The following is a 27,304-nucleotide window of genomic DNA, read 5'->3' on the forward strand; positions in this document are numbered from 1 at the left end:
CATCTAATTTATTTGATGGAAACCCTCCTTGCAACTTTTAGTAAAGCGAGCCTAATTAATATATAGTAAGGTAACGCTATCTAATATATCGTATTCTTTAGGCAACTCATGATGAAAGGTACATTATGAAGTACTTTTCTTTTGATCAAACCTTAACGAGGCAAGATATTCTACCATAATACCAAACAGCCTATACATCAATCTGCATAGAAATGACGAAACAATCCAAAAAACTGTAATCAATATAATCAATATGAATATATTTTCACAAGACAAGCATTACAAACTGTTACAGTGCAGCTTGTATCTGTCATGAAAAGTATATGTGCTTATTGATGATGAGATAAGTTGAGAGTTCTTGTCCATCAAATGTTTGATAAGTTAGTCTAACATCACCTTAAAATACCAAATAAACGTGCCTTTATTCACTGAATTATTGATAGAAACAAACAAAAAACGTACAGATTTCAACATTGAAATCATAAGCAGCCAAGCTATTTGGACGTGGACAATGCTGTCCATTATTGACATCAACTAAGGTCAACCAACAATCAATCATAGCCATTAGTTTTGAAAATGCGGATGCATCTGAGTTATTTAGACTTGGTTGTCATCATGAGCATGTGCCAAAGTAAAATAACACAGAGCATGTGAACCTTACCTGTTACGTTGAGTAGAGTCGGGTCGGGTTATACGCCGAGTGAAGAGATGAGATGAGTGCGGGAGCGACTGTCATTGTATCAAACAGAAACAGAGGCGTGGCCTCGGAGTTGACTCAAACAACTGGGAAAGTGAAGAGACAAACATATAAAGGATTGTCATTCAAAAGAACTCCTCAATACAAATGAGTTGAGCTCATATTAGTTGCTTTTAGATTTAAAACAACAACAACAACTAATTTACAACAAATCTATGGATTGGCATAATAGACCAATATTTCAGAGCGGTGAGTTAGTACAATTTGCAAGAAAACTGATTATGGAATTTGAAAACAATATAGGCTACCATTTGTGGTGAGCTCATAGTTTGTTTTAGGCACTAACGTTATTGAGTGTAGACTAGAATAAATCACATTGTCAACGATTCGATTGGCCTACCATACGTAAAATGTATATACGCATTACTGTAAATCGCTTTGGATAAAAGCGTCTGCTAAATGGCATATGTCATGTTACCATTTAAAAAAAGTTATATTACACATTAATAAACTGTCATAAAAATACACATGTATAATAATAGTATTATGCAATTATATTTAGCCAATCCTAGATGAGTAAATATAAAACATACATTAATCTATTTTATTCCACAGTGAATCCGCTTTGGGATAGCCTTTGATCACTCCCCACTTTAGCTGGTTCCTCCCAGTCCCACACTGCTTCCGCTGGATCTAGCAATTTTGGGTTTCCACTAGTTACCACAGCCGCAAAAAAACATATTAGCGGTCTGGTTAAGGTTAGCGTTAGGTTTAATAAAATCATAAGATAATTACCCTGCGAAACAATACCTAAAGAAACTCAAAAAACACATGCACATTAACTGTGTTTTTTTTGTGTTGAGCATCCAGAAACAGTTGTGCATTTATTTTGGCATTATCTACATCTAAATAAATTATGGCAAGATATTTATAGTTTTATAAATTCACAAATAAAAAATAACTTTTCCATGTTTTCTATAAGGAATTCGAGCAGTACTTTAAGACCATTATACATTATTTCAATAAGAAAGCTGATAAAACAATCAGTACGTGCGTATTTTTTACGGTATTTGTATAACCTGTAATTTGTTGTATGTTATCATTGTCTGTTTGTATGCTTATTGTATGTATCCTGGTGTTTCTGAAGAAATCACAAGAAACATTTTAAAAATAGGACTTTGTGACTGTGGTAACTAGTGACGACCCAACTTGGCCTGCTGAAGGAGATTCCCTTCCGCGGACAAGTTTCTGTCACTTCAGCCGCCATGTTATCCCACTCCCGGTGTGTCACCCGGAATGTTAGCCGTTTTATCGCTGTCATTAGTCAGGTAAGTATTACACCATTGGCAAGCTTGAGTGTTTTCTGTGATCGCATGCGTAGATTCATCCATGCTGCTGCCAATGCTAACGTTAGCTCGCTAGCTAGAGAGTGGCGCCGCCGGTGCGATCAGTAGGCCGTGATAGGCCTTCTTAGCATTGTCAAACCAAGGACAGCCTGACACCCTGTATGGTTCAAACCTATTTTGAATTCTAAAGTAGTCTCCCCCATGTAGCTAACGTTAATCTGATTTGTTAGCTGACATTTTGGTTTTACGCGCTAACTTGTTCGTTAGTCAACCAGTGGTTTATTTAACTACCTTGTGTCTTGGAAACAATCTGAGGTCATTTGAGAGTTTTGGCTAGCACACATACCTGTAACTATTTGTGTAACGTTAATGATAAAGACTACTGTACGTGGCCTAGCAAGTTAGTTATATATATCTTGAACTATGTCATATTTTGAGATTAACGTTACATTGCACACGATGTTCGAATTCCCTCTTCAAAGTTCCATCACCCCTCAATTGACTGTCCAATCTTAGTATACGATAAACAGACCGGTTTGAAGTTGAACTTTCACACACAGATAGCCCTCTATTCAGTCTATTTTCACTTGGGTCATATATTAAATTATAGTAGTATGATAATGTAGTTGACCCTATGTCTACATTGTTTCCAAGTGTTGAATTCACTGATTGGTCCAACACACATGTTGACCTCCCCTACCACGACTACACTGACCTTTGACTTGGGAGGTACAGAACAGTATGTACCAGTTTGACTGTCAGACTGTTCATGTGAACAGGTGTGCAACTTTAACGTTAGAAATTGGGGAGAGACATAAATTATATCTTTTTTATCCAGTCGGATTAACACTCCAAACAGCCTACGTCTGCTTGGAGGCGTCCGCATGGTCCTAAAGCAAACTTTTGACTCGTTTTGTGTCACATTCCAATGATAAAATTGGGGGGGGGGGGGGGCATGTCCCCAATGAAAGTTGCAACCCTGCATGTGGACGTTGTAAAAACATGGTCCTTGGTAACAAATACCTGTTGATTTTATGCATATTCAGTCCCTTGTTTTGGAAGAGGGGAATACAGTAAGTGGAATATGATATGAGCAATCTGAGTACTTCCAACTTTTTGAAACTATGTGAATTGTACTGTAAACCACCTGAAAAACATCACATCAGGATATTATTTAGAATTGTTTAATAAACACTTTATATTGATAGCTAACAGGTTGCTGTTTTCTATGACAGGGAAACAATGTATTGGCACGGCAGGCTGTGTCAGGTGAGTGTGTTTTGAAACCGCATGTACAGTGCATTTAGACGTTTTCAGACCCCTTGACTTTTTCCAAATTTTGTTACATTACAGCCTTATTCAAACATTTATGAAATTATTTTCCTCTCTCAATCTACCCACAATAACCCATAATGACAAAGTAAAAGCTGATTTTTAAAAAATGTTTGCAAATTTATATAAATTAAAAAGCTGAAATATGACATTTACATAACTATTCAGACCCTATACTCAGTACTTTGTTGAAACACTTTTGGCAGCGATTACAGCCTCGAGTCTTATTGGGTATGTCGCTACAAGCTTGGCAGACCTGTATTTGGTTCTTCTCTTCTTCTCTGCAGATCCTCTCAAGCTGTCAGGTTGGATGGGGAGCATTGTTGCACAGCTATTTTCAGGTCTCTCCAGAGATGTTCGATCGGGTTCAAGTCCTGGCTCTGGCTAGGCCACTCAAGGACATTGAGACTTGTCCCGAAGCCACTCCTGCGTTGTCTTGGCTGTGTGTTTAGGGTCGTTGTCCTGTTGGAAGGTGAACCTTCGCCCCAATCTGAGGTCCTGAGCGCTCTGGAGCAGGTTTTCATCAAGGATCTCGCTGTACTTTGCTCTGTTCATTTTCCCTCGATCCTGACTAGTCTCCCAGTCCTTGCCGCTGAAAAACATCCCCACAGCATGATGCTGCCGCCACCTGCTTCCCCTTGGGATGGTACCAGGTTTCCTCCAGACGTGATGCTTGGCATTCAGGCCAAAGGGTTCAATCTTGGTTTCATCAGACAAGAGAATCTTGTTTCTCATGGTCTGAGAGTCCTTGGTCTGGGTGCCTTTTGGCAAACTCCAAGCGGGCTGTCATGTGCTCTTTACTGAGGAGTGGCTTCTGTCTGACCACTCTACAATAAAGGCCTGATTGGTGGAGTGCTGTAGAGATGGTTGTCCTTCTAGAGCTCTGTCAGAGTGACCATCGGGTTCTTGGTCACCTCCCTGACCGAGGCCCTTCTCCCCCGATTGCTCAGTTTGGCTGGGCAGCCAGCTCTAGGAAGAGTCTTGGTGGTTCCAAACTTCTTCCATTTTAAGAATGATGGAGGCCACTGTGTTCTTGGGGACCTTCAATGCTCTAGACATTTTTGGTAGCCTTCCCCAGATCTCTGCCTCGACACAATCCTGTCTACTGACAATTCCTTCGAGCTCATGGCTTGATTTTTGCTCTGGCATGCACTGTCAACTGTGGGACCTTTTTATATAGTCAGGTGTGTGCCTTTCCAAATCATGTCCAATCAATTTCATTTACCCCGCCTGGACTCCAATCAAGTTGTAGAAACATCAAGGATGATCAATGGAAACAGGATGCACCTGAGCTCAATTTCGAGTCTCATAGCAAAGGGTCTGAATACTTACGTAAATAAGGTACATGTTTTTTATTCTTAATACGTTTGCAAAATAATCTACAAACCTTTTTCGTGTTGTCATTATGGGGTAGATTGCTGATTTTTTAAATTTTTTTTTACCCATTTTAGAACCAGGCTGTAACATAACAAAATGAGGAAAAAGTCAAGGGGTCTAAATGCTTTCCGAAGGCACTGTAAATCACAGTAGTTCAACTCAGCTCTTGCCTGTATGAAGTCGTTTTAGATTCTGCACGAGCAGGGAGTGATTTACTGTTGTCATCTGCTCCAGGACTGTCAGCTAGCCGTAGTGTCACAGTCAACAACCCAGCGTAAGTATTATCAATGCCCCGTTGACCTCCGTCTTCTCATTAGAGCATGGCTTCACCTGTCTTTTAGCCTCGTTATGTGCAGTTGCACTTTCTATATTGACACTTTTTTTATCTGTAGGAAATGCGGAGCCAGGTCCAGCGTCTTCCAAATCAGATACTTCAAGACGTCTTCAGCTTGCAGTATGTATCTGCTTCCACTCTTCTCCCTTTTTTTTTACCCTTGTGATCTAAGCAGTAATGTGTATAATACTACAGGAGTTGTATGGAGTCAATATTGTGTGATCTTCTAGGGAATGAAGTTATCACAGTAAAGACACCTGCATTTGCGGAGTCAGTCACAGAGGGGGATGTGAGGTGGGAGAAAGGTAAAGTAACTTAGGCTTATTTGTGTCTGTTCTTTGTGCTCATGTAGATGTCGGTTGCAGCCGGGTAGATATTTCTCTGTTAGCCACGCTAAATGTAACCTTCTCCTTGCAGCGGTTGGTGACTCTGTCAAAGAGGATGAGGTGGTTTGTGAGATTGAGACGGACAAGGTACCGCTCTGGGAGTCTATTGTTCTTTTGAAATGCCATTTTTACAACCTCCTTATATATTAATAGACTAATATGGTTGACTGTTTTTTGTTAATAACAGATACATGGATAGTTTGTTGTGTCATGCGTGGTCTGCAATGGTTTGTCTTGCTCCGCAGACATCAGTGCAGGTGCCGTCTCCTGCTGCTGGGGTGATTGAGGAGCTACTGGTCCCTGATGGGGAGAAGGTCGAGGGAGGACAGGCTCTCTTCAAACTCCGGAAAGGAGGTCAGTACCATTGAGTTTACCAGGTGTATCGTCGGCACATCCTCCACTGTTCTGACCTGATTGTGGCATGTTAATGTTGGAGGACCCAATAAAAAAAAAAAGTCTAAATTCCATCAATTCAAGACACATGGTAGATGTTGTTTACAGAGGTATTAGATCATATTTATCTACACTGCAAACACATTTACTATTGTCTAGTGTTAATCTTGCCTGATGCACATTCTTATAACTTTCTCTCTTCAGCTGTTGCTGCCCAAGCTGCAGAGGCCCCAGCAGCAGTAGCAGCTCCTCCACCCCCTGCTGCTGCCACACCTCCATCCTTTGCTGCCTCTGCAGTGGGCCCCATCCCCACCACAATGCCCCCCGTGCCACCCGTGCCAGGAGCTGCCATCTCTGCCACACCAGGTTAATCAATCAATCACATTCATGTATAAAGCCATTTTTACATCAGCAGATGTTACAAAGTGCTTATACAGAAACCCAGCCTAAAACCACAAAGAGTAAGCAATACAGATGTAGAAGCACGTTTGCTAGTAAAAACTCCCTAGAAAGGCAGAAACCTAGAGAGGAACCAGGCTCTGAGGGGTGGCCAGTCCTCTTCTGGCTGTGCCGGGTAGAGAGGAACCAGGCTCTGAGGGGTGGCCAGTCCTCTTCTGGCTGTGCCGGGTAGAGAGGAACCAGGCTCTGAGGGGTGGCCAGTCCTCTTCTGGCTGTGCCGGGTAGAGAGGAACCAGGCTCTGAGGGGTGGCCAGTCCTCTTCTGGCTGTGCCGGGTAGAGAGGAACCAGGCTCTGAGGGGTGGCCAGTCCTCTTCTGGCTGTGCCGGGTAGAGAGGAACCAGGCTCTGAGGGGTGGCCAGTCCTCTTCTGGCTGTGCCGGGTGGATATTATAAGAGTACATGTCCGTTAAGGCCAGATCATTCTTCAAGATGTTCAAACATTGTTAAGAGGAGAGAAAAGAGAACAAGAGGAGAATTAGAGGGAGCATTCACACTGGACACCAGATAAGACAGGATAATTACACCAGATAGCACAGACCCTAGCCCCCCCGCACAGACTATTGCAGCGTAGATACAGGAGACTGAGACAGCGGGGGTCGGTAGACATTGTGGCCCCGTCTGACGATACCCCCGGACAGGGCCAACCAGGCAGGATATAACCTCACCCACTTTGCCAAAGCACAGCCCCCACATCACTATTGGGCTATCAGCAGACCACCAAATTACTACCCTGAGACAAGGCTGAGTATAGGCCACAAAAATGTCCCCCACCGCACGAGTCCAAGGGGCCCAAAACATGATAGGAAAATCAGGTCATAGGACCTACTGAAGAGCTGATTCTTCAGTACAGACTTAAAGGTTGAGACTGAGTCTGTATCTCTCAGATAGGCAGATCATTTCATACAAATGGAGCTCTATAGGAGAAAACCCTACCTCCAGCTGCTTGCTTAGATATTCCAGGGACAATAAGGAGGCCTGTGTCTTGTGATCGCCGTAGCATACCTTGTAGTTATGTACGGCAGGACCAAATCAGAGAGATTGGTAGGAGCAAGTCCATGTAATGCTTTTTAGGTTTGCAGTGAAACCTTGAAATCAGACCTAGCCTTAACAGGAAGCCAGTGTAGAGAGGCTAGCACTGGAGTAATATGATCACATTTTTTTTGTTCTAGTCAAGATTCTAGCAGCCGTATTTAGCACTAACTGAAATATATTTAGTGCCTAATCTGGGTAGCCTGAGAGTAGAGCATTGCAGTAGTCTAACCTAGAAGTGACAAAAGCATGGAATAGCTTTTATTTGCACAAAAAGTTTTAGATTTTTGCAATGTTGCGAAGATGGAAAAAAAAGCAGCCCTTGAAGAATTATTGAAATGTTTGTCAAATGATAGATCAGGGTCTAGAGTAACTTTGTGGTCCTTCACTGTTTTATTTGAGATGACTGTACAACCATCAATATTCATTGTTTTGATCAAACAGCAGATCTCTTTGTTTCCTGGGACCTAGAACGAGCATCTCTGTATTGGCAAGGTTTTTAAAAGTAAAACAATTCCCACCATCCATTTCCTTATGTCTGAAACACAGGCCTACAGGGTAGGCAATTTTGGGGCTTAAGTCTGTCAACCGGCCACTCAGTGGACTCAATGTCATGAGAGGTATTTAGCCTGACCTGTGTGCACTGTTGATTATGGAAATTGAATAAATCACTTAGCCCTTGCCTGTTGACAGTGACAATTGCTAATGGCTAAATGGAGGTGGCGGGGTACTAACAGCTCCTGTTCCCCTGTCTGTCTGACACAGTTTCAGCCATCAAACCCACTGCTGCCCCAGCCGCTGTTGCAGATGGAAGGGGGATACCAGCCAGGACAGAGCACAGGGTGAGGGATCATAATCACGAAATACTGCAGTAAAACACCCATGTTATTCACAATAGCTCAGACCGGAGGTGGAGTTGGTAGAGTAAACAAAAAATAATAATCAACTATCTGCTAGTCTGCATAGCTGTTGTGGCATTGTTTTACATTTTTTCTTCAGAGAAAATATTTTGAGAAATTCTTAAAATAGTTTTTCTATTTTTGTTTTCTTTCTATCTCAGGTGAAGATGAACCGTATGCGTCTGAGAATCGCCCAGAGACTGAAGGAAGCCCAGAACACCTGCGCTATGTTGACAACATTTAATGAGGTCGACATGAGGTAGGAAATAACAGAATAGGTTGCCCTATATCCCTATTAACATTATTAGATAGGAAGTCCTTCTTAAGGGAGATGATTACTCAACCACCACATTTTTAACATTAGCAATACACTTTCCGTGAAACAGATTCACTTATATTAATGTATACATTTTATATGAGGGATTATGTTATCTGGAAATTTAAATCCTGTATCTAAAATAAATGTCTGGATAAAGTAAGGTCAAAAGTAAAGAAATGCTATACTTCTCTATGTTATTCAAGCTGAGGCCAATGGTTATAGATTGGATCTGCTCAACAGGAAAACCTTTTTGCAACCTGATCCCCTCTTAAATGATGGAATGTAAATATTTGGTCCTAATGTTGGTGAAAACAAAGATAAGATTTGTTAAAACGGGGGCTTTATTAATTTACAAGGAAATGTTAGTGCTCATGTTTGCCCCCCTGTGCTGAAGATGAAACTTTGAGGATTTCTTTTCTGTGTAAATGTGGGGTGTCAGCTTTCAGCTATTCAGGGGTTTCTGTGCATCTTAATTGAATTGGCATTGATGATCTGGAGGAAGACTTCCAGGCCTGGGCTCATCTGGAGCCGAAGGAGCAGCCAGAGCAGGAGGCCAGAGCATCTACTGGGGCCCACAGAGACCTGCGCTCTGAGTGGACGAGCTGCCTCAACCGATATGGGCTTTTATGACAGGCCAATAAGATTTAGAGGGTTTGGAAAGTGAAGATTTTTATCGCTTCTTCTCTCCTTTCTCGGAGAGTGCGCGTCTTGGGAGGGGCTAATGCCGTTAGCGGAGAAACCCTAGAGTTTAAACCGGGTTAGAGACAGGAAAACAAACAATTAAAAAGTGAGATATAAGAGTCCTTTTTCATCATACAGAAGAGAAATGAGCAATGGTGTAACATTAGCAGCCCAGTGTCAATGGCACTCAATCACCATGACCTGGAGAAGCAGAACTTTGACAGAAACATATGTATTGGTTTTTAAGATTGGTTGAAAAGATTGAGAGAGTAGTGCATGTTTGTGCTGTCAATCAATATCAGAGATGTCTATGAAAAATGTATTTTAGTATGGTCAATTACGTAACATTTTCCTGTAAATACGTACATATACTGGGTGTTGGTTAGGGCAGCAGCATTCTGACTTGGTCTAGTTTCTGTCCATAGCAACATCAGTGAGATGAGGAAAGCCTACAAAGACACTTTCCTGAAGAAACACAACATCAAGCTGGGCTTCATGTCTGCATTTGTCAAGGCTTCAGCATACGCTCTGATGGACCAACCTTCTGTCAACGGAGGTATGCTCTCCTTTACCCAAAGTCACATCTATCTTAATAAGGCAAAAAAAACATACGTTTTGCCTCTTTCATAGACAACCTTCAGAACCACAGTGTACCTATATACTCCACCAAGGCCTCTCTGGCCTATTTAAACTAACCATAGCCAAGTAGGTTTGATCTTCACTGCTAACCCATTAGTATCTAAAATTGTCTGTGGGTTTCCCCACCCACAGCCAGAAAGAACACTATGCTTCAAGGAAGTGAATCATAGAAGCTAAATCAATTTTTAAAGTTCATTGGTTAACCTCTTAAATGTAATGGCAAAATGTTAGATTTTCGCCTAAATAGACATACCCAAAAGTAACTGCTATTCATGTGTAATTACATGATTCGGACATGCAAACATTTGGAAAGAAGACATCTGGGAGATTGTGAGGAAACGATCAGAAGATAGGAGTTACATAGTTCAGAATTCACAAGATCAAACACACACAATCTTTTTTTTTTAAATGTTGAAAGTCATATTTCATTGATACGTGCGTTATTGATCCCCAGAGGTGGAAACACATCAGATGGCTTCCACAACATGTGCTCACTATCAGGGGGAAAATGGGATTGATAGACCTAACAACTAGAAATGGGCAGATGTTTTAGTAAGTGGTGTCAGGTGTGGTCATGGGACGTTTCCGAGTGTCCTTTACCCCACCAGACATGCCACCAGGGGTATTTTCACAGTCCCCAAATCCAGAACAAATTCAAGAAAACATTTGGTATTATATAGAGCCATTGTTGCGTGGCACTCTGTTCCATCTCATATTGCTCAAATAAACAGCAAACCTGGTTTCAAAAAACAGAAAGCAACACGGCACAACGCCTCTCCCCTATTTGATCTAGATAGCCTACATATCAATGCATACACACAAACTAAGTGTGCCTTTTTAAAACCTACGTAGTTCTGTTCTTGTCTATTAATGTTCTTTCTGTATTGTGTGGAAGAAAGAGTAGAAATTTTGCGATAGGAGATCCCAATAACAATTCCAAATACCAAACCTCTCCAAAGTGGCATATGCCTGTAAATTAGATAAATCCAGTGCTATAACATATATTTGCAATCCCTAAATGTTATTTGTTCAGTATAAAAACACAATTTCTACCATATCAACCTCACTCAAACATTGTGGTGGTGTTAAGGGGTATCCAGGGTACATTCCAGTGTCCTTTCAACCTCTCCAAAGTGTCTGAATATGGTAATTGCACTGTTTTTGCACCCTGGATGTGTCTAGTGCCTGTTCACTATAGAAACGAAATTTTCTACAACATCAACCTCTCTCAAACATTGTGGTGGTGTCGAGGGACATCATACAGGAGGTATCCAAGTGTTTTTTTTTTTTTTCAACCTCCAAAGTGCCTGAATGTTTAGCCTAGGCATATCCAATGTATTGGTCCCACATACAAATGAACTGTTTACAGAAACGATATAAAAGCAACAGATAGACATACAAATGAACTGTTTACAGAAACGATATAAAAGCAACAGATAGACATACAAATGAACTGTTTACAGAAACGATATAAAAGCAACAGATAGACATACAAATGAACTGTTTACAGAAACGATATAAAAGCAACAGATAGACATACAAATGAACTGTTTACAGAAAGCGATATAAAAGCAACAGATAGACATACAAATGAACTGTTTACAGAAACGATATAAAAGCAACAGATAGACATACAAATGAACTGTTTACAGAAACGTTATAAAAGCAACAGATAGACATACAAATGAACTGTTTACAGAAACGATATAAAAGCAACAGATAGACATACAAATGAACTGTTTACAGAAACGATATAAAAGCAACAGATAGACATACAAATGAACTGTTTACAGAAACGATATAAAAGCAACAGATAGACATACAAATGAACTGTTTACAGAAACGATATAAAAGCAACAGATAGACATACAAATGAACTGTTTACAGAAACGATATAAAAGCAACAGATAGACATACAAATGAACTGTTTACAGAAACGATATAAAAGCAACAGATAGACATACAAATGAACTGTTTACAGAAACGATATAAAAGCAACAGATAGACATACAAATGAACTGTTTACAGAAACGATATAAAAGCAACAGATAGACATACAAATGAACTGTTTACAGAAACGATATAAAAGCAACAGATAGACATACAAATGAACTGTTTACAGAAACGATATAAAAGCAACAGATAGACATACAAATGAACTGTTTACAGAAACGATATAAAAGCAACAGATAGACATACAAATGAACTGTTTACAGAAACGATATAAAAGCAACAGATAGACATACAAATGAACTGTTTACAGAAACGATATAAAAGCAACAGATAGACATACAAATGAACTGTTTACAGAAACGATATAAAAGCAACAGATAGACATACAAATGAACTGTTTACAGAAACGATATAAAAGCAACAGATAGACATACAAATGAACTGTTTACAGAAGCGATATAAAAGCAACAGATAGACATACAAATGAACTGTTTACAGAAACGATATAAAAGCAACAGATAGACATACAAATGAACTGTTTACAGAAACGATATAAAAGCAACAGATAGACATACAAATGAACTGTTTACAGAAACGATATAAAAGCAACAGATAGACATACAAATGAACTGTTTACAGAAACGATATAAAAGCAACAGATACACATACAAAAAAAATATAAAAATGTCTTATCAAACACAAACTTTCTTACACACGCATCATCCTTCACTAAAAAAGGTTTAAAAATAGAAATAAGCTGAACTATTTACAAATGGTGTTTGTTTTATATCCCAGGTGTAGATGATTAGTTTTCACTTTCACAATAGCTCGTGTATGTCGTGATTAGTCTTTGAAGCAGTCCCTCTCTGCCAGGAAACAAAAACTGAACTGGCATTTCGGACAGGAGATCTGGCATTTCACTCCCCCCTGGGTTTTGCTTGCAGTTCTTCCTTTTTGCTTTTGGCATGTGTGTTGGATAGTGGCGCTCACCTTGAGTGGGGGGTCTTGTGATGATTGCGAGGTTGCTTTGGGCCTCCAATTCAGCCATTTCCATCACCAGCTGCTCTCAGAAGGCCAACTGGGAGAAAGAGGAGCTTGACCTTTTGCTTTGGCCATCTGCTTGTGGAGCAAGAAAGCATTTACTGTAGCAATGTCCACAAAATGGTCAAAGAAATAGTATTATACCACTTTTTGGTCTTGTGGAGGACGGGGTAGTAGGCTTGGTAGTAGCCTATCAGAGCATCAGATAGGTCGACACCCCCCATGCTGGCATTGTAGTCCTTCACAGAAACAGGAATAGGGACATTCTTCAGTTTTTTCACCCTCCTTGAGACATGGCTGTTATTGAATGCCTTATGTTGTGTGGTGAGCAAGGTTACTTCCCTAGTGTCCTTCCATTTCACAAAAAGCAGCTTGTTTCAACGTATGGTCCCATTCTCCACTGTCTTTGTCATGTCGTTTACCTTGGTCTTGGGGAAACTGATTCTGTTAGGGGCTTGTGGCAACATTCGTCCTATTTTCTTTTACAAGCGGTCTATGAAAAGTGGATGTAGAACCACCAGCCGGGGTGATTGACATACCAGTTGGGGGGTGAAGACCTTGACTGGCAGGCGCGCTTGCCGGGGAACGGTGGCTCCCAAACGTCATCATCCAAATCAAATATATATATATATATTGTTGTAAGGCACAAATAATTGCAGTTGACAAAATGTACAAAACAACATTACTGTAAAGTAAAAACACCAAGCCTAAACGTTCTGTACAATGACTCGCATAGGTGTGAAGCACACACACACAATGCAAACAGTAACACCTTGGAGACAAAGGCAGAGGTGAGAACCTCAAATCATCAATGGCTATGAGAGTTTAGTGGCCTCTCCAAAGTTACAAGGATGAAACTTAGAACAGCATACAGTGAACTAATATGAAACATAGACAATAACTACTTTGGAATTCTATAAGATGACATGACTTGTTACATAGGCCTATGTCAACTAAATCCAATGCACAAAAAGCAGACTACTTATAAAACACATACATATAGTACATGAGCTATTATAAAGTCATGAAAATAATGTACTTACAGATCTAAAAGTGGATCCAATCCTTCTAGAAAGAAATCTTCATCGGCCGTGTCAAAATACTTGTTTTCCAAATCGCTCCCCTGATCCGAGTCCGACCAGTATTTTATTCAAAGCTTCTATGCCGGTATACTTATTCAGAGCTACTGCCTTTTTAGCTTCCTGCTCAATATTCTTAGTTTTTACCCCCCCCCCCCCCCTCCCCCTTGAGAACAAATTTTATGCTAAAGCGATGGAATCTGTTTACAATGTAATGTAGCGTGCTCGGTGTGTCTCGTCTCTGAGATTGGTAGCAATAGTTCGAATTACGGATAAAAGGTTCTAGACCAGGGGTAGGCAAACCTTTTTGGCTTGAGGGCCACATCGGGATTTTGAATTTCATCGGAGGGCTGCATTTTATAGGGATTATAAAGGGACTTTACATTTAAGAGGTTAATACACTATTTAAACTTTGAAAAGCTATTTTCATAACTTTTCTCTTTTTAGTAATTGATGACACCACCAAAGAGGTTGTGTACAGGGACTACGTGGACATCAGTGTGGCTGTAGCAACACCAAAGGTAATGCCTATGGTTGGCTACTCACTGTTTACATACACTTAGGTTGGAGTCATTAAAACTCATTTTTCAACCACTCCACAAATTTCTTGTTAACGAACTATAGTTTTGGCCAGTCGGTTAGAACATCTACTTTGTGCATGACACAAGTAATTTTTCCAACAACTGTTTACAAACAGATTTCACTTATAACTCACTGTATCACAATTCCAGTGGGTCAGAAGTTTACACACATTAAGTTGACTATGCCTTTAAACAGCTTGGAAAATTCCAGAAAATTGTTGACTTTAGAAGCTTCTGATAGGCTAATTGACATAATTTCAGTCAATTGGAGGTGTACTTGTGGATGTATTTCAAGGCCTACCTCCAAACTCAGTGCCTCTTTGCTTGACATCATGGGAAAATCAAAAGAAATCAGCCAAGACCTCCAGAAAAAATTGTAGACCACCACAAGTCTGGTTCATCCATGGGTGCAATTTCCAAACGCCTGAAGGTACCACGTTCATCTTTCTGAACAATAGTCCGCAAGTACAAACACCATGGGACCACACAGCCGTCATACCGCTCAGGAAGGAGACGCGTTCTGTCTACTAGAGATGAACGTACTTTGGTGCAAAAAGTACAAATCAATCCCAGAACAACAGCAAAGGACCTTGTGAAGATGCTGGAGGAAACCAGTACAAACGTATCTATATCCACAGTAAAATGAGTCCTATATCGACATAACCTGAAAGGCCGCTCAGCAAGGAAGAAGCCACTGCTCCAAAACCGCCATAAAAAGCCAGACTACGGTTTGCAACTGCACATGGGGACAAAGATCGTACTTTTTTGAAGAAATGTCCTCTGGCCTGATGAAACAAAACTAAAACTGTTTGGCCATAATGACCATCATTATGTTTGGAGGAAAACGGGGGATGCTTGCAAGCCGAGGAACACCATCCCAATCGTGAAGCACGGGGGTGGCAGCATCATGTTGTGGGGGTGCTTTGCTGCAGGAGGGACTGGTGCATTTCACAAAATAGATGGCATCATGAGGAAGGACAATTACGTGGATATATTGAAGCAACATCTCAAGACATCAGTCAGGAAGTTAATGTTTGGTCGCAAATGAACAATAACTCCAAGCATACTTCCAAAGTTGTGGCAAAATGGATTAAGGACAAAAAAGTCAAGGTATTGGAGTGGCCATCACAAAGCCCTGACCTCAATCCTATAGAAAATGTGTGTACCAAATACTAATTGAGTGTATGTAAACTTCTGACCCACTGGGAATATGATGAAATAAATAAATCATTCTCTCTACTATTATTCTGACATTTCACATTCTTAAAATAGTGGTGATCCTAACTGACCTAAGACAGGGACTTTTTACTAGGATTAAATGTCAGGAATTGTGAAAAACTGAGTTTAAATGTATTTGGCTAAGGTGTATGTAAACTTCAGACTTCAACTGTGTTCATGAACCGAAGCTCTGAATATCTCATTCGTCCTGTCTCCCAGGGCCTGGTGGTGCCTGTGATCCGTGGGGTGGAGGGAATGAACTTCGCTGACATCGAGAAGACCATCAACGAGCTGGGGGAGAAAGTAGGATGACAAGGATATGTGCTGTTTCGCTGTACTATATTTTTTGACGGTTGTGCATTTTCTAAGTTGATGTTGTTTGCAGGCCCGTAAGAATGAGCTGGCCGTGGAAGACATGGATGGCGGCACCTTCACCATCAGCAACGGTGGCGTATTTGGATCAATGTTTGGCACGCCTATCATCAACCCTCCGCAGTCTGCCATCCTTGGCATGCATGGCATCTTCGACAGGCCAGTGGCCATCGGGGGCAAGGTGGGTGTTGGCTCTGTTCTGTAGACTTTGAATTACTCCATATAATATAGACTCACATCTCAGGAGACCCCCTTATCAGATGTGGTATAGGGACAGGAAGCAGTATTTGTTTGTCTCTGAAGCTCCTCCTTTGCTGCAGGTGGAGATCCGCCCCATGATGTACGTGGCTCTGACATATGACCATCGGCTCATCGACGGCAGAGAGGCGGTCACCTTCCTGCGTAAGATCAAAGCAGTGGTAGAAGACCCCAGAGTGCTGCTTCTGGACATGTGAGCCAGCGTCTCGGCAGTCACAACAAGCCACCCTTCACACAACAGTGGCTATACCCTTCCTCCTGATGATGTTTATTGTTGAATAACTAGACAAAGTGATACTTGAAAAGAGCGAAAGGTGCATTGGACTTATTGCATGGCCTGAAATGATGAAAGAATTTCTGCTAAATGTTCTATATGTCTGGGCCAGGGGTTTCACTAAAACGGGTCTCTGGAGATGGAGAGGGTGTTGTACAACGCAAAGCACCATTTGCCATTTTCTACCTACAATAAATATTTGTCAAATAATTGTAATATAAATGACCAAAAAAAACTTAGTTATGTATTGTTCATTTATTTTTTCTGAGAAAAGAACAATTGCAGTCCATCATAAGATGGACTGCAAACAGTAAACACTATAGACTAAGATGTGGTACATGGGACAGGTTTTTATCCGTTGTTACACTGAAATCACAGTGGGTCCTTAAAGCATTTAAAAAAAATCTGATTCACACACAGACCCTAAGAAAAGTATCTTTATGTTGTGTAAAGAAAAAAAGATTTAACAAAATCTTAACTATCCTTTTTGTTGTCTACTGTTTACAAAGACACTTGCCTTTTTTACAGAATGCTCTCAAAATGACTGACGTTGACAATAATTCAGAAACCAGGTGGCTGGTATGGTTTAAAATAGCTATCGCCAGGGCTTGGAAGCTAAAAGAAATAGAGAAGTTTGAAAGACGCATGTCAGTGGCCACATCACAAGTCCGTTTTAATTTCTCATGCACAAGTCAGTGGATAGACTGAGCTGTGGTAAATGTTTAGTTATGAAGGCTATGTACAGATGACCAAGCAAAAATACGAGGCTTTGCTTCTTTTTTATTAACCTCAAAGTATTTGACAATGAAAAAAAACGTCATGCTTGGTTTGCAAGGATGATATTCATGGATTCACTGAACAAAAATATAAATGCACCATGCAAGAATTTACAGTTCACTCTTTACCCATACCTACATGTACAAATTACCTCGACTAACCTGTATCCCCGCACGTTGACTCGGTACCCCCTGTATATAGCTTTGTTATTGTAACTATTTCTTACTTCTTGAACTGCATTGTTGGTTAAGGGCTTGTAAGTAAGCATTTCACTGTAAGGTCTACCTACACCTGTTGTATTCAGTGCATGTGACAAATAACATTTGATTTGATATAAGGAAATAAATTCAGCATCTGGTGTGTCCACCATTTTCCTCATGCAGCACAACACATCTCCTTCACACAGAGCTCTCGATTCTGCAAGCCCACAGTTTCCTCGTGTGGCTACTCTCAGACGATCCCGCAGGTGAAGAAGAATGTGTAGGTCCTGAACTGGTGTGGTTACATGTGGTTGTGAGGCTGGCTGGTTGCACTGCAAAGTTCTCTAAAATGACGTTGGAGGCGGTTTACAGAAGATAAATTAACATTACATACTCTAGCAACAGCTCTCGTGGACTTCCTGCAGTCAGCATGGTAATTGCACGCTCCCTCAAAACTTGTGGCATTGTGTTGTGTGACAACACATTTTAGAGTAGCCTTTTATTGTCCCCAGCACAAGGTGCACCTGTGTAATGATCATGCTGTTTAATCAGCTTCTTGATATACCACACCTGCCAGGTGGATGGATTATCTTGGCAAAGGAGAAATGCTCACTAACAGGAATGTAAAAAAAACATTAACAAAAGTTGAGAGAAATACATTTGTGTGTATGGAACATTTCTGGGGTCTTATTTCAGCTCATGGAACATGGTACCAACACTTTGTTGCGTTTATATTTTTGTTCAGTATATTAACAGAAATATTGCTTGTCATTTTTATGACAGAAGTACCCCAAAAGTCAGCTGATAAAGAATACACTTTAAACTTTAAAACATCTTGCCCTACCATATGTCAAAAGGACAGGTGAGGTTTACACTAGCCTCTATCATTCAAACATGGAGGTTGGTTGTTGCAGGGTTGACATGTTAGCTGTGTGTCTGCTGCTCTGAATTATACTTCTAATCTATAATCTTTCTTTGGGAAGTAAGATGCTCAGGAAGTAGCACCAGAGCTGGGGCTTCAACTATTTTAGCCACAAGGGGGCAGTGGCTGCCCAGAACAGTTCAAGCTGCATTTAGGCCAGAGACACACAGGTAGTCTGTTGGCATGTTAACTTGACAGTGCCTTCCAGGAGACACCATTGAAGAAGGGGTGACACTTGATGTCACTCACACCACCACCTCCAGAGCCCAAACGATAACCAGGATCAAACTGCAGTAGCTGTGGAACATGTAATTGTCACTCATTCAGAAATACATGACTTTGTACAATGTTTATGGCTCTGTGTTTCTGTGGTAGCAGGCTAGAGTTGATATGTTTACGGTAGCTAAAGTACAGGCCACATGGGTGTGTAAGGGGGATGCAGTTCTAACCTCAGTGAGCAGGGAGGCGGCTGCAGTACTCAGGTGGTCTGGGATCAGGAGCTGGGTGTGAGAATGCACCCCGGCTGGGTGGAACTGCCACAGGGGCTGGAGGCACAGACATACAGTTTCATTAAACAACCATGCCTTGATAATGGTACCAACCATGGGAGCAACTTTGGTTTTAGAACTGGGGGGCACATATACACTGCTCAAAAAAATAAGGGGAACACTAAAATAACACATCCTAGATCTGAATGAATGAAATATTCTTATTAAATACTTTTTTCTTTACATAGTTGAATGTGCTGACAACAAAATGACACAAAAATTATCAATGGAAATCAAATGTATCAACCCATGGAGGTCTGGATTTGGAGTCACACTCAAATTAAAGTGGAAAACCACACTAAAGGCTGATCCAACTTTGATGTAATATCCTTAAAACAAGTCAAAATGAGGCTGGGTAGTGTGTGTGGCCTCCACGTGCCTGTATGACCTCCCTACAACGCCTGGGCATGCTCCTGATGAGGTGGCGGATGGTCTCCTGAGGGATCTCCTCCCAGACCTGGACTAAAGCATCCGCCAACTCCTGGACAGTCTGGTGCAACGTGGCGTTGGTGGATGGAGTGAGACATGATGTCCCAGATGTGCTCAATTGGATTCAGGTCTGGGGAACGGGCGGGCCAGTCCATAGCATCAATGCCTTCCTCTTGCAGGAACTGCTGACACACTCCAGCCACATGAGGTCTAGTATTGTCTTGCATTAGGAGGAACCCAGGGCCAACCGCACCAGCATATGGTCTCACAAGGGGTCTGAGGAGCTCATCTCGGTACCTAACGGCAGTCAGGCTACCTCTGGCGAGATACCTCTATCACCTGCAGAACCACTCCTTTATTGGGGGTGTCTTGCTAATTTCCACCTGTTGTCTATTCAATTTGCACAACAGCATATGAAATTTGTCAATCAGTGTTGCTTCCTAAGTGGACAGTTTGATTTCACAGAAGTGTGATTGACTTGGAGTTACATTGTGTTGTTTAAGTGTTGCCTTAATTGTTTTGAGCAGTGTATATCATTTATACCCCCCCCCCCCCGTATTGTAAACACTACAAACAGCCTACCCGACCGCTCGGAGGCGTCCGCATGGTCCTAAAGCACACCATTGCCTAGTTTTGTATAACTTTCCAATTATAAAAACTGGGGGGGACAAACATGCAATTTCAGAATATTGGGGGGGGGGGCAGACATGCAATTTCAGAATGTTGGGAGGGGAACATGTCCCCAGTGAAAGTTGCGCCCCTGGTACCAACAACAGATATACATTATCAACAGGCCCAGTGGGCAGCAGTGTCAATATATCCAGGTTTGGATTTACTACAGCACAGGGAAAGAAACAGATAGAGACCATGGAAAATAGAGTGTTGTTTACCATTCCAGTAAGAAGTTCAATCAGCAATGCCCCCAGACTCCACCAGTCACACGCCTCTGTGATTTTGGACACACCTCCAATCTCTGTTGGCCAACAACAGAACTTGTTCTTTACAGAGTTATTGTTGGATCAAGCTAAATGTCTGATTCTTACCACTAGATCACACTTTATATCTATAGGGTATGAACCCTATGTGTAACGGTTGTAACATGTGACTGAAGTTTATTGAATGAACAGTGTTTTCACCTGGGGCACAGTACATCTGGTCCATAGCTTTAGAGTTGATTTCTGACTGAACTTCACTCCACTGGCCAAAGAATGTCAGGCAGACCTTTCCTAGTGAGAAACATCAAATTATGTCACAATCAAAGTTAGTTGAGTTTTCAAGAGTCATGCCAAAAACAGACCAACAATGACACCCCTTACCAAGTTAAAGTGATTTAGGTGACTAACCATTACTCGTGAGCAGGATATTCTTTGGGTTGAGGTCTCGGCACACCACACCTTGCTGGTGAAGACTCTCCAGGGCCAGGAGGATCTGAGCCCCCAACAGACGCACCTCTGCCTCAGGCAGCCCCCAGCTACTTTGCCTGGCCCTGTCTCTCCCTCTGGAGGCCTTGGCTGTGAACTTGGGTAGGTGGCACCAGCCATCCACCTCAATGATTTGATCCTCATCCTGTCCATCCGATTCCTCTGACTTTAGGAAAGCATCCATGTCCCCCTTCCGGCACTGTGGGGAGGCCCCTGTGGGGTCAGGGGTGTTGGGGTAACATAGTGATCCTTTCTCTCGGGGGAGGTCCTTACTCACAGGGCTCAGCAGCTCCCAGCCCTCCTCCACCTCCTCCCCTGGCTCTCTGCCAGGAGGCCCCACCTGATACTTCACCCCTGTGAGGGCCAGAGAAGTGCCTGGCTGGGTCCCCAGCTGTGTCCCAGTACTGTGACAGTGAGGGACTGAGGGGGGTTGAGAGTTCCCTGAGGATGTCCTCATGAGCTTCAGCTTGTCTACTGTAGAGGGACACACAGCTCTGCCAGGCTGGGGAGTCTCTGTGTCCCTGGTTACTGAATTCACCATGCTCTCCTCAATGTGATGGTTTACCTTCTCCTTCCCTCTACCCTGGTGTGTGTCTGTCACCATGCTCACAGTGTTCTCAAGTTCTCTACCTGAAACACTGTCTCGGTGAGAGCCATTGGAGGTCAAAGTTGCTCTCTCACTAACCTGACTTTGAATATGGAGGGGTAATTGCAATGTATTGGGAACGTAACTTTTCTGTGAATATAAACTGATAGTAGAATTCTTGAAGTTCACTGTTGACCCTGTACCACCAGAAGAGGTCTGAGTTGTTTGAGGTACAGATTTACCTGCAGCTATATCTGAGTCAGTACAAGTCCCTGCATAGGGGGCTGGACTTTCACAGTTACGAGTCAGATCAGCCTTCCACACAATGTTGAAATTCAAACTGGATTCAATTTTTTCTGTTCCAGTGGCCTTCCTAGAGGGCTCAGAGGTGACATCAGGGGCCTGATCGATACACGGATGACCACAGAGAGCAGGTTTGTCCTGAGTTTTAGAGTGCAAACACTGACTGAGGCCTGCTGGATGGATATGGGGCCTGGTGTCTGACCTAGATAAGGAGGGCTGTGTCGCCGGAGTGTGTGGCGCTGCAGACCTGGAGTTGTTCTGCAGGCAGCCTGTCTCCTCGCAGTAGGAGTGGGTCCTACAGCTTTCTAGACGATGCTGAGCCTCGAGCCAGAATGCCGGGGAGTCTGTGTCTGAACTCTCCTCGTTCTCCGTCTCCAGGAGAGAGGTTTTCTCTGTGCCCCCTCTGTCATTCTGCTGGTAGTCTGAGCTGATGGTAGGGGAGGTGTAGCTGTTCTTCAGTTTGATCCTGTGCTGGCTGGGACTGGAGCATTCTGGGTGCTCTTTGGCTCGGTCGTTCCTGACCTTGTGAAGTTTAGAGAAAAGCTTCCCACCTACAGATCATAGAATAGTCAGACAATAGTTGTTTTTCTTCATTTTAATTCAGCTATCTTTTCTACTCTCTATGGCATCCTTGACCCAAAATGGCTGAAAAGTGCAGACATCAGCAAAAAATGAAAACTGTTGGTCCACTGCCTTTGCATGGCTATAGGCTAGATAAGAGCATCAGCTAAATCTCCCATACTGCAGGGCTGGCAGGCAGAGCCTGTGTTCAGCTCACCTTGAACATGCTCCAGATGCAGGTACACAGCATCCTCACTGACATAGTACCTCAGCAGCTTCACCATGAAGGGGACGCCCTGGGGGATGATAGTGGGCTGGCCCCGGCTCTCCCAGCTCGACTTGGGCAGGCTCTGTGACGACACAGCTCAACAGATCAACACACATATTACTATGCTGTTATTACCTTTGTCAAAATACAACTTATCACTACTGTACTACACATTATTTTCAGGCTAGTCTTAATAAGTCTATTGTTAATTGATCGAAAAATGAATCTTGGCCCTACCAGTGCCTAGAAAGCATTTTTTCTGAGACCTACACCGTAGCCAACCCTGCAACAGTATGTTCCAATAGCAACTCTCTGGTTACAGATGGGAGGTGCATTTGCACTAAGAGGGTCAAAGTAGAGGGCTTTTAGCCAGATCAATGGAGAAGGATACTCATGGAGACAAGGCTGATAATATTCCTATCAACTGGGCTGCCCTGGCTGGCTGGCAGGGATCCAGACAGTACAACAGCCATCTGTGCACTGGATATGCATCTACACAGATAGACATTTTACATTTAGCAGACACTCTTATCCAGAGCAACTTGTAGGAGTAATTAGGGGTTAGTGCTTGCTCAAGGGCACAAAGACAGATTTTCCACCAAGTCGGCTTGGGGATTCAAACCAGCAACCTTTCAGTTACTGGCCCAACGCTCTCAACCACTAGGCTACCTGCACTGCTAGATAGCTGTACTACATGTGTACTCTGTCATTCTGCCCTCCCCCCTGACATACTGTATTGGCAGTGCTGAGGCATAAGTACTTACTTTAACAACAAAGTTTTCCTTGGTAATCAGGCTTTGGACAATCAAGACCTTGGGGAGAAGACATACATTTTATGTTAGTTTAAATAGAGCTGAGAATAAATTGAGTAGTATGTTAGTAGATGGTTATGACCGTTTTGGGACAAGTTCATATTTGGAAAGGTAAGCATCATGGTTCACTGGATCTATAAGACATGGTTAATAAAGGGTTAACTACAGCCAGGACGTCTGTTGAAGAGGTGATCATCAGCTGGAACAAACAGTTCATGTAAAAACCTCCCTACCTTATCGATGATCCCCACCACTTTACACATCTCCAGATCCTCCACTGGGGAGCTCAGGTGTCTGATTGGCCGGAATCTCAGACTACTGTAACCCTGGTGATAAAAAGAGATTACTGCACAGATGTCAGCAATGTGGACACGTGTTTGTGTTGAATTCACATCTGAAAGTGCTTCTACTCTGGGATTAGTTACAATCTTAGGACATATATTAGAATGTTACATAAGAGAGAGGGGAAGTGAGAGCTCCCAGCGGCCCAGGGCGAGCCACCCTGGCAGATCGTGTAACAGAGGGGATGTTGTGCTGCTCTGTAGCCAACCTCCAGAGACTGTTAGCAGCACAGACTGGTTGCTCTGAAGATGTGACTCAGACTTTCCCAGAAGGAAATGATTCAGAGAGGTGGACATATAAATAGCATGTCAACCAACTCTTCAATAAACAGACTAGACATATAAATCAATACAGGACTAAAAAACTGGAAAATGAGTGCCCAGTATCATTGAGTAACACAGATGGTCAGAACAGGTTGATTACCATTCATAAGATGTGCACAGTAGTATGGCATGTTAATCGTGTCGAAGGAGGGTTTACTGTAAAAAGTAATCTTCTTACCCCTAAGTGAGAGTTCCCCTTCCCCAGGTTGTCCTGCAGGTGGGAGATAAAGATTTCCTCGGCCCTCTTCAGATACTGAGTAGTCTTCCTCTTCACTGCCTCCCGGCGCTCCTTGTTAGGGTCCACTGGAAGACAGACCAACCTCAGATTTCTCTCCCCCTCACACAGAGAGGGACTGAAACCTCACTTCACTAAACTGAAATCAACTCACAGGGATTGACATTAAGGGTTGCCCTATTGGCCGGGGCAAGTGAACTGAGCAGTTGCGCAACTTGAGCCTGCTCTGAGGTTGCCCTATTGGCCAGGTGATAAAAAAAGAACAAGTAAAACAACTAAACTGTAAAGAATTCCAGTAGCCTAAAACTGATCTTTCTCATTCCTCCACATTGTTTATCCTAAGTGAATTTATGGCATTTATGCCAGTCAGAGAAGCTGAGCCTGCTCTTAATTGTATTTTTTACTGAACTACCGAATTCAAAGAATTCAAGTCCTGCAAGTGATCATAATCTGCGGGCAACCCACAAAATACTCCTGACTTGCTGTATGGGCAAGTGCCTTTCAGACTTTAATGTCAATCCCTGACTCATATAATTCAAAAGCTTCTGTTTTACCTACCTCACTAAAACAGCAGAGGAAAGAGAGCAGAGTCAAATTCAGCATGCTTTACCAGTATGGAAATCTCTCCTCTGACTTTGGCTTTCTGAATTCCTGTTTTTCCTAGCAATGATTTAATTCTGCTTTTCAATGGATGAATCATGGACCGACAAATCCACATGTTCCTGTTTCATACCATGTGACTTGTTCTCACTGTGTTGACTAGCTGATCTACTCAATATCACCTTAATCAGAACCCTGCATGTTGACAGAATACAGTACAGTAGATTTACCGCTGTACCTTGAACTCCATTGAGCAGCAGGTCAACCCCGTTCTTGTAGTAGCTGAAGGCAGCCTCATAGTCTTCACTGACCTCCCTGTCCAGAGCCATGCGGATCTGCTTGGCTGCCTCCACCAGGTAGTCTCTCTTGGCCATGGCTGTCCTGGCTCGACCCTGTGGAGGTCCAGATGGGCCTAGCAGCCGCACAACAGACCCGGTTAAAGGAGTGTACTGTATGTAAATCACACTGATCTGTATGTTCTAGGAGGGATCATAACATGACTAGCCACCACTAAGACTTTACTCTCTTTAAAGGAAGTTGCTAAGAATAATCCCTATGCTGGCGGTGAATGATTGATCAAATCTCCAGAGGTGGTAACTGCCAAAAACCGAGAGTCACTATTTCCACAGGGCTACAGTAAATCCCTTATCTAGTCACTTGTCTGAGAAAAACATGACAGCAAAGCACGAGACAGAGAGTAATGTGATCAATAACAGACTGTTTCTCTCCCCTTCTCCATGCTAGCGTCAGATCATAAACTTGTGGAGTAAGTTGTCTCACATTTGCTCCCTGGTCCTATCAGCAGTGGGACTCATCTCTGGCAGCAGTCAGTCGGCTCACTGGGGGGTTATCCTCCTCCACTTGAAGGTTAAAGTCTTTGTTGACGAGCATGACGATACGAACCTGGGTAATCAAGAGAGTTTGGTTCAACTTCACCAGAGCACAGGAAGTGATTGAGTGTGCTGCTCCTGTATTATTGATGAATGAGCAGACACTGTCAGTGCTGCCGGGGTGGCCGAGGATCGAACGATGACTCAGAGTGCTTAACTGCCTGATGTCCACTCACTCATGTCAGACTAAATACATATAGGAAAGCTGTGGGCAGATCCCTGTTGTCAGAGGACTTATAAATGCTAATGTATTGCAATCAGAGAAGCTCTTAGAATACCACAAATGTGCACTATGAAAATGTGCTGATGCCTTACTACAGTACCATTGTGACATGGGGCTAGCGTTGTATACACACCCACACACATACACTCATTATCATACAGTCTGAGGAGGGGAAGTCAAGCCAAGTAGCACTGCAGCACCCTAGTGTGTCTGTCGTTGAGAATCCACACAGCAAAAACATGCAGTCAGCCTCCTGCAGTATTCCCATGATACATGCACCGACATCCTTGATACCAATGACAAACATATCATGTGATAATAGACACAAGATTCACAATGGAATAATCACATTTGTTTGTCTCGAATGGATAATTGCTTGCATCACACACACATCATGGTCGCCACACGACAGACAGGGATGCTATAGCATAAAATAAGCCACTGTCATGAAACACAGCCATCTGCAGTCTCTCTTGATCCTCCCTCACTGCTATTTAAGCATCTCTGATCTGGCCCTCCTTAGAGGGGGAGGCAGGCTAGATAGATCTAGAAATCAGTGCTGCTACACACACACAAACACCACTACATATATTCTACCTACCTGATGTGATCAGAGCATGCCCTGGACCCACCGCTCCAGTAGCAGCCTGCGTCCTCAGCAGCCTCCCTCCCTTCACGGACCTCAGGAAAAGGAGGAGAGAGCTCAGCGAGGCAGCCTATTGGCTTGCGATGATGTCACTAAGGGTACCATTAGCCACAAGGCTTTCACTTCCCCTCTCATCCTGATAGATGCAAGATTTAAAAAGACAGTGCTATTTTTGTCGTGCTGTGTCTCCAAACCTCTTTTTCAATTTCAGATAGATTTTGCAATATGTTACAGTATGCTATAGTGTAATTTTGTATGAAAATGTGAATGAGTCAATGGATTTGTACAACAATTACCTGAAACCGTATGAATAAAATAATGTGCCTGGTTCATTGTTGTATATGCAGTGGGTGGCTGCTATGTGGGCTCACCCTGCCTGGTTAGTCTAATCAGCTCTGACTTGGTCCTCAGTACCAGTGGGAGCCAGCTTCTCACTGGAGCACAAAGAACAAACCCAGGGGAGGGCTTGCTTACAGAGGAGCCGGGTGGAAGCTCCAGCCTGAGCCAAAGGAGGGGAGGAAAGGAGGCGCCCAGCCCATCAGCTAGGGTGG

General features: G+C 42.7%; 2 protein-coding genes across 4 annotated transcripts; one reads left to right on the forward strand and one right to left on the reverse strand.

Annotated features, from left to right (window-relative positions):
• Positions 1–1,889: 1,889 nt before the first annotated feature.
• Positions 1,890–17,808, forward strand: dlst (dihydrolipoamide S-succinyltransferase). 2 transcript variants are annotated; one of them, XM_029688190.2, is made up of 15 exons: positions 1,890–2,025; positions 3,279–3,312; positions 4,933–5,026; positions 5,145–5,206; positions 5,317–5,391; positions 5,504–5,559; positions 5,718–5,826; positions 6,070–6,231; positions 8,119–8,195; positions 8,414–8,511; positions 9,678–9,808; positions 14,412–14,485; positions 15,983–16,066; positions 16,149–16,316; positions 16,456–17,808. In XM_029688190.2, the coding sequence occupies exons 1-15, from the start codon at positions 1,963–1,965 to the stop codon at positions 16,588–16,590; spliced, it is 1,422 nt and encodes a 473-aa protein (XP_029544050.1). In that variant the 5' UTR covers positions 1,890–1,962; the 3' UTR covers positions 16,591–17,808. The 2 variants fall into 2 exon arrangements, with proteins under 2 accessions (XP_029544050.1, XP_029544051.1); XM_029688191.2 differs by having other exon boundaries at positions 4,987–5,026.
• Positions 17,428–26,807, reverse strand: rps6kl1 (ribosomal protein S6 kinase-like 1). 2 transcript variants are annotated; one of them, XM_029688192.2, is made up of 12 exons: positions 26,709–26,807; positions 25,775–25,897; positions 25,233–25,406; positions 24,338–24,462; positions 23,728–23,820; positions 23,447–23,494; positions 22,632–22,764; positions 20,887–22,404; positions 20,680–20,769; positions 20,434–20,516; positions 19,016–19,111; positions 17,428–18,863 (listed from the first exon to the last, which is right to left on the reverse strand). In XM_029688192.2, exons 3-12 carry the CDS (start codon positions 25,366–25,368, stop codon positions 18,753–18,755), a joined length of 2,433 nt encoding a protein of 810 aa, XP_029544052.2. In that variant the 5' UTR covers positions 25,369–25,406; positions 25,775–25,897; positions 26,709–26,807; the 3' UTR covers positions 17,428–18,752. The 2 variants fall into 2 exon arrangements, with proteins under 2 accessions (XP_029544052.2, XP_064860304.1); XM_065004232.1 differs by lacking the exons at positions 23,728–23,820; positions 24,338–24,462; positions 25,233–25,406; positions 25,775–25,897; positions 26,709–26,807 and having other exon boundaries at positions 22,632–22,778; positions 23,447–23,720.
• Between the last annotated feature and the right edge of the window lie 497 nt (positions 26,808–27,304).

Source organism: Oncorhynchus nerka, linkage group LG18 (assembly GCF_034236695.1).
Source record: "Oncorhynchus nerka isolate Pitt River linkage group LG18, Oner_Uvic_2.0, whole genome shotgun sequence".
Classification (NCBI taxonomy): domain Eukaryota; kingdom Metazoa; phylum Chordata; class Actinopteri; order Salmoniformes; family Salmonidae; genus Oncorhynchus; species Oncorhynchus nerka.

Bases quoted from the DNA above. Each gene is read 5' to 3' on its own strand.
- rps6kl1 (XM_029688192.2), bottom strand. From the start codon at position 25,368: ATGGCCAAGAGAGACTACCTGGTGGAGGCAGCCAAGCAGATCCGCATG. The intron at 20,770-20,886 runs GTTAGTCACCTA...GTTTCTCACTAG, and splicing joins TATCCTGCTCACGAGTAATG to GAAAGGTCTGCCTGACATTC. The intron at 20,517-20,679 runs GTGAAAACACTG...GTTGGCCAACAG, and splicing joins CCAGATGTACTGTGCCCCAG to AGATTGGAGGTGTGTCCAAA.
- dlst (XM_029688190.2), top strand. From the start codon at position 1,963: ATGTTATCCCACTCCCGGTGTGTCACCCGGAATGTTAGCCGTTTTATC. The intron at 5,392-5,503 runs GTAAAGTAACTT...TTCTCCTTGCAG, and splicing joins GGATGTGAGGTGGGAGAAAG to CGGTTGGTGACTCTGTCAAA. The intron at 5,827-6,069 runs GTCAGTACCATT...TTCTCTCTTCAG, and splicing joins CTTCAAACTCCGGAAAGGAG to CTGTTGCTGCCCAAGCTGCA.